General features: G+C 39.3%; 1 protein-coding gene across 5 annotated transcripts in view; it reads left to right on the top strand.

Moving 5' to 3' along the window:
- UNC5D (unc-5 netrin receptor D) overlaps positions 1 to 16,710 on the top strand; it is a 517,112-nt gene that overhangs the window by 303,219 nt on the left and 197,183 nt on the right. For all 5 annotated transcript variants that reach the window (XM_087418499.1, XM_087418500.1, XM_087418501.1 and 2 more), the window contains exon 3: positions 8,209 to 8,352. In XM_087418499.1, coding sequence (XP_087274625.1) covers positions 8,209 to 8,352 — 144 coding nt within the window. The remainder of the gene's footprint in view (positions 1 to 8,208; positions 8,353 to 16,710) is intronic.

A 16,710-nucleotide genomic window follows, 5' to 3' on the forward strand; every position in this document is an offset into this window, starting at 1 on the left:
TGGAAATATGGGAACTCTTCTTCCTTGTGATTTTCCTCTGTTAACATCTGGAGTTGAGAAGTAACCCCAACCCAGGAGTCATGTCCCTGAGAAAGGGTGGAATGTTCAGTAACACAGAAATTAAGAGGTTTAATATAACAAATAGGCAGAAATACACATACACACATGCACACACGCATACAGAAAAACAATAACAACCAGCAAAACCCATCCTTGGCAATCAAGATAATGTAGCCTGTGGGAAGCTTGAGTTGTCAATAAGCTAAACCACTTCTTTATTGTTCAATAAAAACAGGAGTTCCCTTAACAATGCTCTATGGCTCTTATCTTATTCCACCTTGGAGATACAGAACTCTAGTGAGTGAAATAATGCATATTCTAATGTGTTATGGGAAAAGTCTCAACTCTGGTAAACTAATATTTTTCTTCTTAAAGAATATCATTTCAGAGATTTCATTGTGTGTGATTTCCTTTTTAAACAACTAGAGTCACTCTCTAGGGATAAAAGGTTAATGGATTGTGTTGAGAAAAGGGAGAAGTGTAGAAATAAAAATGTATTAAATCTTTAAAGTTTATATCTAAGAACTTTACTGTGCTGGTGATGGGGATTTGAATTACAGTATCTTCCCGAAAACCATTAATTTGAAGCTCCCTTCAATGATTCACAAATCACCAAGGTACATTTGGGAAGCGTATATTTTAGACCACATAACACAGAAATAATTAATCTCTCCAGTGTTCCATTGACAGTTTGTGGGTTTAAAACTCACTTTTATAGAAACATTCTCCCCTCCCACCCCCCCACCCCCCAATTTCATCTTGTTCATCACTCAGCTTCTCAGAGAGGAATGACATATTCTTAAAAGGTTTTCAGGAAAATATTTTGAATTCCTTCTATAAACTTGTGGCAGAGTATGAAGGCCTTGTCTCTTGTGTCTAATAGAACCTTTCCTACAAAAAGTTGGAGACCATTTATTCTCATTTCACCCTTAGCAGAGATAGAAAGCAACTGACCATTTTATGTAATTTAATAACAATTCCTGATATAAAACAGAGATTTGTTCTAACCCCTAAATTCTTAAGTAATATCTTTGGATTTTTCAGTCTTTTCTGTTCATACAACATTCAGAAGTGTGTTTCTTTATTTGAAGTGGGAATTCTAAGGATCTAAAAAAACTGAAGATAGTCTAGTGGTGAAGGGCACGGGTATTAGTGTTAGATGGTAGCATGTTTGAAATCTGGCTCTCCACTTGCAAACTCTTTCAGGTAGATATGTTTCTTGGCTTCCTGTCACCTCAGTTTCCCCATGTGTAAAATAACAGTAATTATATCTACCACATAGAACTGTTGTGAGGGTTATAGAACCTAATACACGTGACATGCTTAGATCGAGGTCTGGTGTATAACAAATACTCAATCAAGGTTAGCCTTCAAAATGATAAATATAAAATTGCTAATTTTTTCTAAATGGGGCAAGTGGCTGGTGATGCCTCAAAAAACACATAGAAAATTATGAACTTTTACAATTCCAAAAATATGAAAGGGCTAATATTATTAACAGGTAAATAATTCTTTCGTGAGATAGCATTTTACTTGCCTGTGATTCACTCATGCAGTTTACATGTAGTCTTTGTCTTGTTCTCAGAGCCAATGGTAGCACTGTGGGAGACAAAAGTTGTCCGACGCATGCCCGACTTCAGGGCATAACCTACTAATGGGAGATAGTTTTAGTGACTGTAGGAATGGAAAGTCATTGATTGGTGCAGCCAGGTTGGAAATCATGACTGTGTTTCCCACCAAGTTGTGAGTATGCTGTCTGAGTGAGTCATTCCTGGGGTGCTATCCTCTACATAACTCTACCGTGTCCACTTCTGCCTCTGAAGTTTCCCCTCCCTCTGTGATCAGACAACACTACCAAGCTAATTTGCTTTCCTCTGCCAGACACCTCTGTGCTGATTAATCCTAATCTCTGGTGTGGAAGAAACTGGAGAGCTTGGGTGTGTTCTTAGTTTCTGTACTTAAGACTGAATCTGTGGTGCTTCTGAGGAATACATGGAGTGGTTGTTATCCAGGGAAACTAAAGAGTATTCATCAGGCATCGTGCACATTAAAGGGTGACTTTTTTTTTTTTATCAAAATACATTTTAATCTTGTTGCTAGGATGAAGTGGCAAAAGATATTTAGCCCTAATTAAGCATCTGCTAGTAAAAAGAAATACGGTTCTACCTTTTAATTATCTACATTTAATTTACTATTTTCAGGAGCATATTGGCCTGAAGACATCTAAGCTCCCTCAAGAAATAGAGGCACAGTTCCATGAAAATGCCTCCCTATACCTGAGAGTTTTGAAACTTCAAATATGTGTCAGACTCGTGAGTCCTTACCAGAGCCTTACCCTAGACACCAAGCTAAATATTGGTTGAGGACAGCCTTCAAGTCCTAGGTAGAATGGCACCCACCCCAGGAAGCTTTTGCTGATGCTCTGGAGAGGTTAGAAGCCCTCCTGTGTGAAATTGGAGCAGTCTGCACTTCTTCTGTCACAACAATTGTCACACTGCATTGTTGGGCTGGGTTGAACTGTCTCTAGCCTATAAGCTCCTTGAGGGCAGGAATCTTGATCATCTACTTTGTCACAGTATCCTCAGCACCAGGCACAGTGGCAGGCACATATGAGGCACTCAGTAAATTTTTTTCAGATAATATATGCTGCAAACCATATGACATCTTTGATCTATTTCCTATGGTATGGGACCTGCAGCAAAATAGTAATAAAAATAGAAATAATAATAACATAATGTTAAGATGAAATAAGATAATGCATGTGATGGCATAAATAAAAGGAAAGGGCCATACGGATGCTATAATAATTAATCAATAATGATAATAACAATATGTTATTCAAAATATGGGGAAACTTTTCATTATTCAGGCACATTTTCTAGGCTCCAACCCTGGACTAGTAAGAGACAAGTGAAAAACATTCCCTTCTATAAGTGGTCGACTCACTTCTGTCTTCTCAGGAGACAGTGGAGTAAGAAGGGACTATCTCAGAGCTAAATCCAGGCATCAGAGGGACTGCGATACCTACGGAGAAGATGGTCCGTTAGAGAAGGCTCTTAAATATGAGACAGTTGCTTTTCATGGGGAGTTTCATTTTTTTTCTCTTCCAGAGAATTGAGCAAGGCCTTATGCTACTCATGAAGTTGTATTGGACTCGTTCTCTGGAGCTTTGTCTGTGGAAAGCTATATAATCACTCTTTTGGTTAATCCCCAGATGTGAAACATTACATTGTGGAAAACCAGGCATGGAGTAGGGGAGACACTGGGCTAAAATGGCCCAGGGAAATGTGCACAGAGACAAGGAAGAGAAAACAACTCACCAAAACCTAGTTTGCTAGTCTCTTATTGCCTCACGTGGAAGGGTTTGGGATGTGAAAAACACCTTAAAGGAGGAAGAAGGATTCCCAATTTCCTTCTTGAATCTAGCTGTTTGGTTAAGTAAGCTAAGCATCCCACTACAGAGAGCTTCCACACAATTGAAGAACATAAAGCTGTGAGGGTGGTAAACATCAGAGAACTGTGTCAAATTCCTCCCCAAGTGCCCATCACTGGGTGTATCTGAGAACTGGTTGGCAATAAGAACCATGGCAGGATGCTACTGATGGGCTTGGGGGAAGTGTGATAATGAGCAGTAGATAAAAGGCGGGGACAGCTGTTAATAGGCACTGGGCTGCAGTTGGCATGGTGCTGAATGTTAAATACTATTCCAGAATTCTTTCTCGTCTATAGAACAAGTTAGAACTAAGACTAGAGCCCTTTTATTAAAAGTTGACCAGAAATAGATGATTTTCATTCTTTTTCTGTCTCCATTTCTTTTCTCCTGCCTTCTCTATTTCTCTTCTTTGAACAGTGAAGCACACACCTTCAATTAGTCTGAAAATTCTCGAACTTTTAGTCTCCCAGCATGATTAGACCTGCTAAGAGTAACTAGTGTTTTCTATCTGATAAATAAAGGGATTACAGCAATAACTGCTGTCAGCATTTTTCTCATTTAAACAAATAAAGCTGACAAACGATGAAGTTCTGTGCTGCTCTGTTATGCTTAGTACACGCAGAGCAATTATTCATTTGCTGCCAACATTAGTCTACCTACAACTAAACCATCTAACAGTGTAGAAAGCTTATTAGCATATCAGTCCCATAGTCATATTTTTATATTCTGTAAGACTCTACTCCATAACAAAGGCTGATGGTTATAATGTGTACAATAATTTAAAGGGTTGGACTTTTCCATGCTTATTAGAATTACACAAGTTATCAGGTACAATGCTACTCTTATTTATGAGATGCCATCTTCAATTTGCCTGTGATTTTTGCTCCCCTGTAGCATTTCCTATGAACAAGTTAGCCGCCATCTTGAGATGTAGACGTGGATGGTTATTTCTGTAACACTACTGGATGAACTTCAGTGGAGTGGGGGATGGAGGTTTCCTTAAATAGAGCTGCTTTCCGTGGATATTTCTTATGTGTGGATATATATGTTTTTATATACACACACACATATACACACAGATGTTTACATATGTAACAACACCATATATAGAATATATATAGAAAATATGTGCATATATATGCACACATATATAGATATATATATCACTAGACAGAGCTTTAGTAAAGATTTGACAGTGAATATACTATTTTTAAAAATTTTATCTATTTAATAGAATTATTTTTTGTTATGGTAAAGTATAATAGATACAACATATTCATGATTTTCCAAAGATTCTCCTAGAGGGGATGGTGTGACCAGATTAAAGACCTCACGTTAGAAGGCCTAATCCAGAGAGAAAATATACTTTTGGGGGGATGTGGTATCACTTGTGGCCTTTTAAATAAGCCTGCCATCCTGTTGTTTCCTGAAGGGAGACTACACTGTGTTTGGAAACAGTTGGTTTGGGTTCGTTTTGCTTCTCCAGTCCCATGGAGAGACTCTGCGAAGGACTTGTAACTGAGCCATCCTAATGTTGAAATCGTGACTTCAACATCTCCTCTCAACTGTGGTTAGTCTGAATGAGGGGTTTGCAAAATGTCCTGAGGAGAATGGGATGAGATCAGTTTGACCTTCATGCTGGGGGTCCGTGGTCTGCTGTGTGTACTTTCTGAAACAAATATACACTGTCTGTCCATATGTAATAACCATATTTTCTAGTTTCTGTATTTGATGATCTGACATCTTGGGGTCTTGCTGACTCCTGGAGGGACTGCTCTAGCAAAGGCTGGCTAGTTCCTAGAGATAACAAACAACTTGCCTGTGAGCATGCCTTTCAAATGCAAACCAACTAATCCAGAGCCCAGACCCCAAGGACTTCTCTTGTAGAGTTCTTATAATCAGGGCCAAATTCCCCTGCCCTAACCCCAGGACTGGGGGCCAGACAACTAGTGACTGCCGTTACATCCCAGAGCCCACTGAAATTATTCAAGCTAGCCAGTTCTAAACCTGCTTACTCTGTCTCTCCTGTTCATTCCTATGGAAACCATAACAAAGACTCTTATTCACATTTTCCCCTGCCCCTCTTTCCTACCAACCCACTCTGGTGCTTCCCTGTGTGGCCCTGTGTAGTGTGCTGTGCCTCCTGTTTCTAGGGGTTTGTGAGTGTAAACTTCTTCCTTCATGATGGTCATTTCCAAGTCTGTGTGTCTTAGCATACTTCATTAAAACAGATCCCAAGTACCCTTGAAACACTGTTTTAAGTGCCTAGATTAGATCATAGCATGTATTGAAGTTTGGATGTGGAAACTCCCTGCTTTATAGACATAATAATCCTGAACCACGTTGAGATGGTGTTTATCTTGAGTTCCAACCTAGAGGAAGCTAATAGCTTAGATATTGTTACAAGACCGAGAAAGTAAAAAAATAGAATTTTTCCCTGTTAGCTTGAACACGTTTCTGATGTTTCAGGCTTATCACATCCTTCTTTGGTGAGACCCAGATTCCCACGTGGTGGGCATATTCTATCTCAATAGGTCTCCTGTGACGGGATTTCTGGCATATTAGTTACTCCAGCCCCCACTTCTGTGTATTGATTTGGTGTTATCTCTTTCCCCTTTCACTATTTAAAGTAGGTCATCCACCATTTGCCTTTAATCAAAGAGAAAAATATAAAACCAATCCTCTTCTCTACAGCCCTCTTCATTTACTCAACCTTACTTTCTAATCCCAGTATGGGCACTGCACTCCAGTCTGCTTTCTGTCCTAATAAACCTTTTTTTTTTGAAAATCTTACTTTATTCTCCCTTTCTGTGATATTTTCTCTCTTCACTTGCCAACTCCGCCTTCTTACCATTGTCCTCCCACTCATGCTTCTTTTGTTTAAGTGCAAATAAAAACAAAAGCAGCAACAAAAACAATAAAAACACCTCTAAAGCTTCTTTCCTATTCGATGTAGGAAATAGCTTTTAGACCTCTTACATCTCCGACAGGGGAAAAGGTGTACTTCTGCACGTTGCACAAACAGGGGAAATGCGAATTATCAATTGTCATCAAGATGATTTTCTATATGTAGTACCTCCTACAAATTTAAAAAGTATAACTCAGATTGTACATGGTGATTTGTGTGGCCATAAAACTATGTCTCATCACACACTATAAATAGCGTGTTATGGACTGGGTAGAAGGGAATGTTTCCCCAGCCTGACTAATCCTACACCTCCACTCTTGTTCTTTAAATCCTACCACCACTCAAGATGTAATCACGTTCCACCTCCTCCACCCAGAGCCCCTGGCTCATTTAGATTATACTGATGATTCTGTCCCCTGAATTCCTTTTGAACTTAAAGGAAAAAGGGTAGTTATGCACTTAATTTCTCTTTGAATATTCCATGTGTTAGTATTATTTCCATAGTTAAGTATAAGCACCTAAAATACGGAGACATAATTGAATTTTTGAGAGAGACTGTGATAGTGCTGGTTTTGGCGTAAGACAGATCTAGGTTTAAACCCTGCATCTTCCATTTACAGACTGTGTGACTGTGGACAAATGACTTAGTCTCTCTAAGTCATAGTTGTCTCATCTGCAAAATGGGGCTCCCGTAGCATCTACCACATTGGTGCATTGTGGAAATGTAATGAGTGAACAGGTTAAGGGCTTATCATGATGCCAGGCAATCAAGTGGAATTCAAGAAGTATTGCCTCTCTTTCTCCCACACTGCCTATCCCAGAGCAAGGCACAGCCTCGGCAAGTGTCTGCTGGACAGAGAGAGTATGCTGGCTGTAAAGGCTGCTACCGTCCTTGGGATGATTTAACTAATGCGGCTCAGGCTCATAAGGAGTGCACCCTTTCATCCCTGGCACTCTGCAAGGTGACCATCCTTCCCAGAGAAAGAAAGGCTGATAGTCCTTGCTCAGAGGTTTGGAAGAAACTCACACCCCCCACTAAGAAGCACCAAGCAAATTTTCTGTTAGAAGGAGAATGCAAAATAATAATAATAGTAATAAACCATCAAAAGCTCAAAGTCTTAGTTTTATCCATTTCACAGGAGTAGCCTCAGCCCGTCTTTCTACAAAAGCCTCTCTTTTCTACACCTCCTCCTGCCATTGCTGCAGGGCCCTTCCTGGGTTCTCCTCTCAGGGCTTTGAGACTAACTCAGCTCAGTTTCTCTGCATCCCATTTGTTGTCTGGGGCCTTTGAAGCCCAGGCTTTCGCTCTTCTTTGGATTCCCAGCCTGCTCACCCATCCCTCACATGTTGGCTGTCCCCTCTTTCTTCTATGTCGCACTGCTAGAGTGATCCCTCCCACGGCCATTCCCAGGGATAGGGGCATTTGGAACCACCTAGAACTATGTCGCTGGGGTGAGTATGTTGAAGTCTCTTTAGCTTCTAGAATCCCAGCAGTTACTTTGGTACTACCCTCCTCAAAGTAGATTTTACACCAAGAAAGACCAGCAACAAGCACTACATCAAGGCACCGTGAAAACTACTGTATTGTATTGGAGCCCCATTGGTCGGTGATACTTTATACTCGTTCTTTCCAGCCTACTCAGCTGTTAGAATTTAATTAGTAGTAATATATTATTGTCAAAGTAATTAAAACCTCGCCTTGATTAAAAACAGAATTGTTTAATTAACAAGAAAAGGTTTGGCCAGCCTTAACTTCCTGTTTGAAAAATACAACGGCCTCAGCGGATTTGCTCTATCTTCCCAACAGGCTTGAAGGTCCGGGAGGTGTTTATCAACGTCACCAGGCAGCAGGTGGAGGACTTCCACGGGCCAGAGGACTATTGGTGCCAGTGTGTGGCGTGGAGCCACTTGGGGACCTCCAAGAGCAGGAAGGCCTCCGTGCGCATAGCCTGTGAGTACACCCTGGGTGACCTTCTTGTCCTGTAGGAACACAGACAAGACTTACATAGAGCTGAGGAGGGGGCTCTGATGCCAGATGCTTCTGCAGAATATAGATTAGAGGACAGCAAGAAACCGTCAGGACTGTCTCTACCTCTATGAAATTTACTCTTTTAAAATTGTATGTTAAATCTTTGATAATGTCCTCTGAAGTATAATCAGCAAATCAGTTTGTCTAAGAGATTCTGCCTAGATTATCGGAGCGCAGGTGTCTCAACAATGCCAGGAAAGATGGTGCCTCAGAGAAAGAACCCCACACAAATGGATTCTGCTGTTCATCATCAGTGACAAAGTTCAAGGGGCATTGATGGGAAAAGTTGAGCAATGACTGTTTACTGTGCTTTCCGGCAAATCTGCAAAAATAAGACATTAAAGATTAAGGGATTTTTATAGCCTGCTGTTAAACCTCTTCCCTCTGAATCTTAAAACATGGAAATGGGTTTTAAAACTGCATTTGTTTGAACCAAGTAGAACTAAAAAAAAACAATTGGGAAAAAAAAAGAAAGGAGATTGCTTTCTAGGAGAGTCTAAGATTTCTTTATCATATTTTAGCATCAATGTTTTTATCATCTGAAACATATTTAGAAATACACAAACTTCCTTTCTCCTCCTCTAAAATGTCTTCATTCCACTCACCCCTATTACCCCACCCCAATGGGTTCCCATAAAACCTCCTTTGTGTGCCCAGGAGTATAAAAGCCCCCCTATAAAAGAAAGAAACTGAGAGATGGAGGGTAGAGATGGTTATTGTTGTTTTATTCAAATGCTGCCTTTTGAGAGTGCCATAAAAAATATGGGACAAGGGGGATTTATTTGAAGACTCAAGGAATTCTTCATAGCAGATGTCAGTGGTTTATGGATTAAGAATAGGAGTGCATTGCTATTTGCAGAGATGTTTGTGTTTCTGGGGAAATGAAATCTTCCTCTCAAAATATGCATTTCGCCTTCACTGTCCTGGCGACTGGGGAGGCCCTTTCCTGGGTGCCCTAACAGGCCAAGAAGGAGAGGTCATCTCATAAGCTGTGCCCTTGACATAAGAGCCATGGGAAACATTTTTCCTATAATTGTTTAGGTAGTTAACTTTAGCCAACAAATACTTCATGACTTTAAAGTAGCAGGTCAGCTGAGAGGGGAAATACGTTTGATTTTGTTCTCCCTTAACGCATCCAGCTCTGTGCTCCCCACATGGCCTCAGCCAGACTAGCTAGCAGGGGTATTTGACCCTAACTAGTCAGGCTGAAGCAGGTTATGCTCCAGGCTCTGTCCGAAGAAAGGAGAGGCAAACAGCATAGGGAATTTTAACATGTGTTCACTCAATTTCTTTCTTCTCAACGTCACTTTTCTTCTTCCTTTTCTTCCTCTACTTCTCTGAGGCCTACATGACCTATTCTTTGAATTGCTATAAATAGCATCTCACTAATCTGTCCACCTCCAGTCTCTCTCACCTCCATACTTGCTCACTTAATTCCTGATTGCCACGTGCCTGCTAGAAACCTCTAGAGGTTTCCCTCTTGCTTACGAGCCTTGGCGAAGAATGGGTCAAACTCTCCTTTATTAATTTCCCATCCCCTTTGATCACGTACACTATATTCATCCTTCTGAGCACTTTGCTATTCTGCATATCACCCTCACTTCTCTGACATGTGCCTCTACTCCTGCGGTTTCCAGTTTCACACCTGTGTACCATGGTGGTTAAGAACCCACACACTCCGGTCCTGTTGGTTACCAGTTCCAGCTCCACCACTGAGTTTGTGATGGTGGACAATTTATTCATCTCTCTGTGTCTTAATGTCTTCAATGATAAAAGGGTGCCTACTTCATAGAATTATTGTAGGAGTTATAGGTACAATCGTCCACCACATAACATTTTGGTCAATGATGGACTGCAATGGGACAGTGGTCCCATAAGATTAGTACCATACAGCCTAGGTGTGTAGTAGGCTAGACCATCTAGGTTCGTGTAAGTACACTCTGATGTTCTCACAGTGACAAAATCACCTAACCATGCATTTCTCAGAACATATACCATCGTTAAGGAACATATAACTGGATTGAAAGCTATAAAGTGTTTAAAACTTAACCTGGCACAGAGTTAGCCCTTATCAATCACTAGCTATCATTTTATGGCATATTTGATCCTCCATAGCATGAGCATCATTCCTCAGTAGGTGTGTTAATACTTACTGAAACTAATTGAATTGAATTAAAATTGTAGTGCCTTAGTAATTTTTTCTGCAGATTATGGCTATATGGACTCTAAAAATCCATTTTAGGCCAGTCCTAGGTATCCAACTCTCTCAAGCATGATAGGATCAAAGAATGTTAATAATGGAAAACATTTTCTATCACTCCCCACCTTTTTAGAGTCATGAAATACTTTTGTGATAATAATCTCTTCAAGCATTAAAAATAATTTTGTTATTCTTATATATGTTATGAACAGATGAATATAATAAAGATGGATTTTTTTTTTTTTTTTTGGTGAGGAAGATCTGCCCTGAGCTAACATCCGCGCCAATCCTTCTCTTTTTGCTGAGGAAGGCTGGCCCTGCACTAACATCTGTGCCCATCTTCCTCCACTTTATGTGGGATGCCGCCACAGCATGGCCTGACAAGCGGTGCATTGGTGCCCGCCCGGGATCCGAACCTGGGCCACCAGCAGCGGAGCGCAGACACTTAACCGCTACGCCACGGGGGCGGCCCCAGATGTGATTTTTAAGTTAAAAAAAAGCCCAGAATATCATTAACACCTATGTTATGCAATTAATATAATCTCTAATATTTGTAACATGTTTTTAATTTCTTCCTATGTAGCAAGTGACAGATTCTTTAATTTATTTAAAAATATTTTACAAGTCAAGACATGATTTTTCATTAAATATTGCATTTGACTTGGGGACCAGTGTACATTAAAATGTAAATTGAAATTTAACTGTGTTTAATGGCATCAAAAGTAGAGGGAAACAACTGCCTTTAGGATCTTGCTTGGAATTCTTTTGATTTGCTTGTAGGAACGAAAAACCACACTTTTTTTTTTTTTTATAAGTTTCATGTTTTGTTGAAATAAGAGATTTCTGGCTGCTATTTGCAAGCACCTCCCAGCAAATAACACATTGCACATGAGGATAGTCTTTATTCCTTATAAATGAAAAGCCAAATTGGATATAATTGTCACTATGTTTCTTCTTTTTAAGATTAGTTTTTGAAGTACTAAAGACATCTTAATGCTCTAAATAAGGATTTTGATAGATGAATGTAGCTTACGAATCAGATGACAATTGTCTTAAGGGGACTTTGCAAAATTAGTGTCATTTTTATATTATTCATTAAATTATTGTAGTTCAACATCAGAGCTCCTTATGCTTCCTACATTTAACCAATAATCCATTAAGAGTTTAACAATTTCAAAAGTTCAACGGGCAAAATCTCCATGGCAGCTGGGACATTCAGCTGAGGGGGGTATTGACTGGAGTGTCTTGACATGATCCTGTTAGCTAATCTCTGCAAAAACACCGGGAAGCTCACTGGCCTGATATCACTTAGAGATCATTTGGTTTTAAAGGGAAACAATATAAACACAATTATTTTATTTACTTATGTAACTCGTATTTTCATTGAAATGGACCCACCTGGGGTTCCAGTTAAATATGCAGATTCCTGACTTCCAGCCCAGACCTGTTGGATCAAACTCTGGAGAAAGGACCAGAGAAGCTGTGTTTATATGAAGTTTTCCAGGTGATTTTATGATCAGGTAATTTTGGGATGTCTTGCCCAGAAACAATGTTTCTCAAACTTGAACATACATGCAGATCAACTAGGGTTCTATTAAAATGCAACTGATTCAATTAAAATGATTCAGTAAGTCCAGTCCAAGGTCTGAGATTCTATATTTCTGGGAGTTCCCAGAAAATGCTGATGCTGCCAAGTTGGTCTGTGGGCCATACTTAGAGTAGCAAGACCCTAGAAAACCTTTATGAAGAATATGTGAAAAATGTTGATTTAACCCCTTCCTCCAACTTCAACATTCAGCACTGAAAAAGTGATGTTTAGGAAGGTTAGATGACTTGACCAAAGGTCACTTGGCATATGGCAGACATGGAACCAGATCTTATATCATTTCATCCTCTGAGTGCTCTTGCTACTAAACCACGTTGATTGCTCTCTATTAAATGGGAGTTTGAGAACCATCGTAAGAAGAAAAGTTCATGTGCATTTGAGTGTTTCCTTCAGGAAAGCAGTGATTTCCTATGCTGTTTGAGTAAATTGCCTTCTTCCTCATGGTCAAGTTACTGCATGTATTTATATTTTTGTATATATATTTATATACGTATTTATATATATCTATTTTTATATATGTATTTATATATATATAAAATCATACACATTGTTGCCTTAGTGGCCAAAAAACAGTACAGGCTTTGTTTTAGGAGCCAAAGTGCCTGTCATCTTAAACTATTGTATTTTCCTTAATGACTCCACACGATGTCAGAGAGATGTTCACTGCCCATCCAACTGCCTGGGGCTGGAAATAGCTGAGGCCCATTTCCAAAGTAATTTTCTAAAGGTAAAAATAAATAAATAAAGCCAACCCACCAAGCTGGCAGAAGTCCATCTCTAGGGAGCAACTCCCACAGGCCTTCTCTCCTTTGTCTGATTCAATCAAGCTGGAGAGAGTTGGGCTGCTGTGGCATCTGTTACTTGTGCTGCTGGATGGTTGTCAAAACTAGGAATATTCAATTATTCGTAGTTGTTTATTTTCATGGGTGAAAATTTGGCTGCTTAGCCATTGCTTTTTTTCCTCCCATTTTTCTTCCTCTTCCTCATCTGCTTATAAAATGTTTGGCTGATAGCATTAACCCTTCCTTGGCCAATCCTTTCTTGACACGTGGGTCTTTTCTCCAATATGGGAGATGGGTTCGAGAAATAAGGGAAACATTTGCCTATCATACTCACATAGCAAATTGGCCGCCTGGAATAAAACACAGCAGGAAACCACTGTTTCGTTGAATTTTTAAAAAAAACATTTATAAAATATGATACATCCTGAATATAATTTAAATATGCCACTTATTTGAGACACTCCTAAAATATCTGTGCAGTTGTGCCAAGAATGAGTGAAGAGCTTAAAGGAGAATCTCATTTAAAAACTATGAAACTCCTACCTCATTTTATAGGCAAATAGTAAAAACAGTATTATTTTCATTTGCTTTATTTGGAGGGACTGGTATCTTTTAAATTAAAACCTCAATTATGGGTCTTGGCTTCATGGATTTGACAAATAATTTCACCTGCTAAAAACTGTCAATGGCCCCCTCCTGACAGCAAAATTAAATATAAAACTAAATAATTATAGGCACATCTGCCTGGTATTGAAACTCAGCCTTAACCTACATTTCCAGCCTGCTTTCCCATTGCATCCTTATGAGCATGCTGAGCTCCAAGTGAGTTAGCACAGCTCAGATTCTGGGACATGAGACTCGCTCTCTTCATCCTTAATGTGTTCATGTTCTTTCTCCTTCCTGGAACATATTCTCAGCCTCGTCTTGCACTTCTTCCTCTTCCCACTTAATTCCTACAGCCAAGGCCCATCTTACATGCTGTTTCCTTTACAAAACCTAGTTTAGCAAATCCCTTAATACCAATTGACCTCAGCAGCCTTACATACCAACTGAGCTGCTGAAAAAGATACCCTCTAGCATCTCCAGCTTCAAAATTGATAAAATCTATCCACCCGAGTGCTCATAGCATGTATTTGCTACATCTGCTATGGTACTTATTATAATTTTCTCAGAATCAGTTATTTTGAAGTTATTTGTGGATTTATTTCCCTTGTTAGAGTGTAACCTGCTTTAAGATCCAACTGCATTACTCTCATTGTCTTGACCTCTGAGCCTAGTACAGAGCCTTATATATCACCTTTGTATTATACTTATACGTGTTTGTTTGGTTTGAAAATACCCATCAATGCCAGTTATTGTTCCATGAAGGAGCATTTGTTAACTGTGTGTCATGATTGTGCCATAGGGCTAACGTGGCATCTGACTTCTTAGAAAATCCATAGGCCACAAGGACGTTATTATGAGGATCATCTTTGTCCTCCCTGGCTTGTGCACTACTCCTAATAATCTTTTCTGCAATAAGGAAGAGGTCGAAAGTGAATTGGGAGTAGGCAAATCATTACAACTGTACAACTCTGTAATGTGCAGTATACGGCTCTGAAAGAGCCCAAAGCTGCCAACTCTACCTGCACTGTTCCCTTCTTCCCTTTTTAGAACATGGGATTTATTCACAGGTTATGGAAAATATGTTAAGACCAATTATAGCACTTGGTATAAATTGCCCAAAAGCTTGAAACTCTCCTTTTCATGGAAGGATGTGGCCAAAGTCAAGAGAAAATATTATTCTGCTCTACCAAAAGTCGATCCTTTCCTTTAAACTGAAATTAATTTATATGAATATTACTGAAGGATCTGAGAGTCCAGGCCTCCAGATGAAGTTGTTGTGTGCTATGGAAGAACACCTAGCCAAGGAAGGGAATGGGTGTTGAAATGCAGCCTGCACTCCACCAGCTGGGACATGCATGCTGGAACATGGCTGCAGCCACCTGCAAGAAGGGGCTGGTTTTTCCTGGCACACATGTGCTGTTTTCAAGCCTTGTGCTCATGTGTGTCCAGTTTACACAAAGGCAACACATAGGCTTGTGGTAGCAGGACTGGGTACATAATTTGTGGTACCAAGTACAAAATGAAAATGTGGGGCCCCTTGGTCAAAAATTATTAAGTGTTGCAAACTCTCAACACTTGAGCATTAAACCAAGCATGGGGCCCCGTGCAACCACACTGGTCCCACACCCATGAAGCTGGCCCTGAGTGGCAATAATGGTGACTGTTCAGTAAATCACTTTGTATATGTAATGGTTATATAAAAAGGGAATAATTGGCCTAGAAAAGCCAGAGACACATTCACACCGACTCCACATAGAATTGGAGTCAGCATCACAGGAGCTAAGTTTTAAGATGGCATGTTTGAGGTCAAGCTGGCAACTAGAAATGCCCAGTGATGGAGCATTCTTCCTGTGGCCATATTCTCCTGTAAACTGTGCAGAGGCAACAAGGGATGTGTGTCTGGTGGTGATACTGTAGAAGAAATCACTGCTCTACATGAGTAGGTGAGGGATGGACTATCAGGGTTTTCTTAAAAATATTTTTAAATTGACATAATTTCAGACTTCCAGAAAAGTTGCAGTATAATATGAAGAATTCCCTTAAGCCCTTTACTGAGAATCATCGAATGTTAATATTTTACTACAATTGCTTTGGCCTTGTCTCTCTTTCTGTGTTCATCTGTATATGTATTTGTATATAGACAATTATGGTTTATTTTTTGACTTGTTTAAGATTAAGTTGCAGACATGATGTTCCCTTTTCCCTAAATTCTTCATTGTGTATGTTTTTTTAAAAAAAGACATTTTTGATATTACTTGATATAGTTTGATATAACTATATTTTTTGCTATACTAAAATTTAGTGTAATTATCAAGAAGTTAACATTGATACAACACTATCAACTGATCTAGAGACCTTATTCATATTTCATAGATTGTTCAGTAATATCCTTTCTAACAATAACAATAAAAATCCTAGACCATGGCTCACATTCAGATGAGAGATCTCTTTAGCCTTTTTTCATCCAGATGATTCCTCAGTCTTCCTTTGTCATTCATTACGTTGCGTTTTTGATCTGTAAAGGTCAGTTATTTTGTATAATGTCCCTCAATTTGAACATGTAAAAAGCAAACAGTAGCCATCTGGAAGTGGCTCCCACTGGCCAAATCTGGGACAATTTTAACATCAAAATAAATCATAGTAAAGGATTATAACCCATTAAATAAGAATCAAAGAATCTACACTGATATTTTTTAAATGGATGAATATATAAATAAATAAATGAGGGAAAAAGGAGAGCTCTTTCTTATAGTAGAATAAATGTAGAAGGAATGATGGAAATGGAAAATCATTATTTAGCATCTATCATAAAAGTTGATTCGGACAAGTATCATGGATGCTAAAACTAGTGGGTGAAAGTTTCAGTAGTAACAGAATGTTTACATAATTTCAAACAACATACTTACAAATTACAAAGGGAAAATTAGTAACTTTGCAGTGGAAGGTCCTGCCGTATACCACCTTAATCGAGTGATTGGAGTTGACATCACCAGCCATGGATGCACCACAGTATATATCTTCTGATGTGATGGACTGAGAAGATTGCATCACTTCAATGATATTTCTTCCAAAAATATCTAATCTAT

Source organism: Ceratotherium simum, chromosome 28 (assembly GCF_057802395.1).
Source record: "Ceratotherium simum simum isolate JZ-2026a chromosome 28, ASM5780239v1, whole genome shotgun sequence".
NCBI lineage: Eukaryota > Metazoa > Chordata > Mammalia > Perissodactyla > Rhinocerotidae > Ceratotherium > Ceratotherium simum.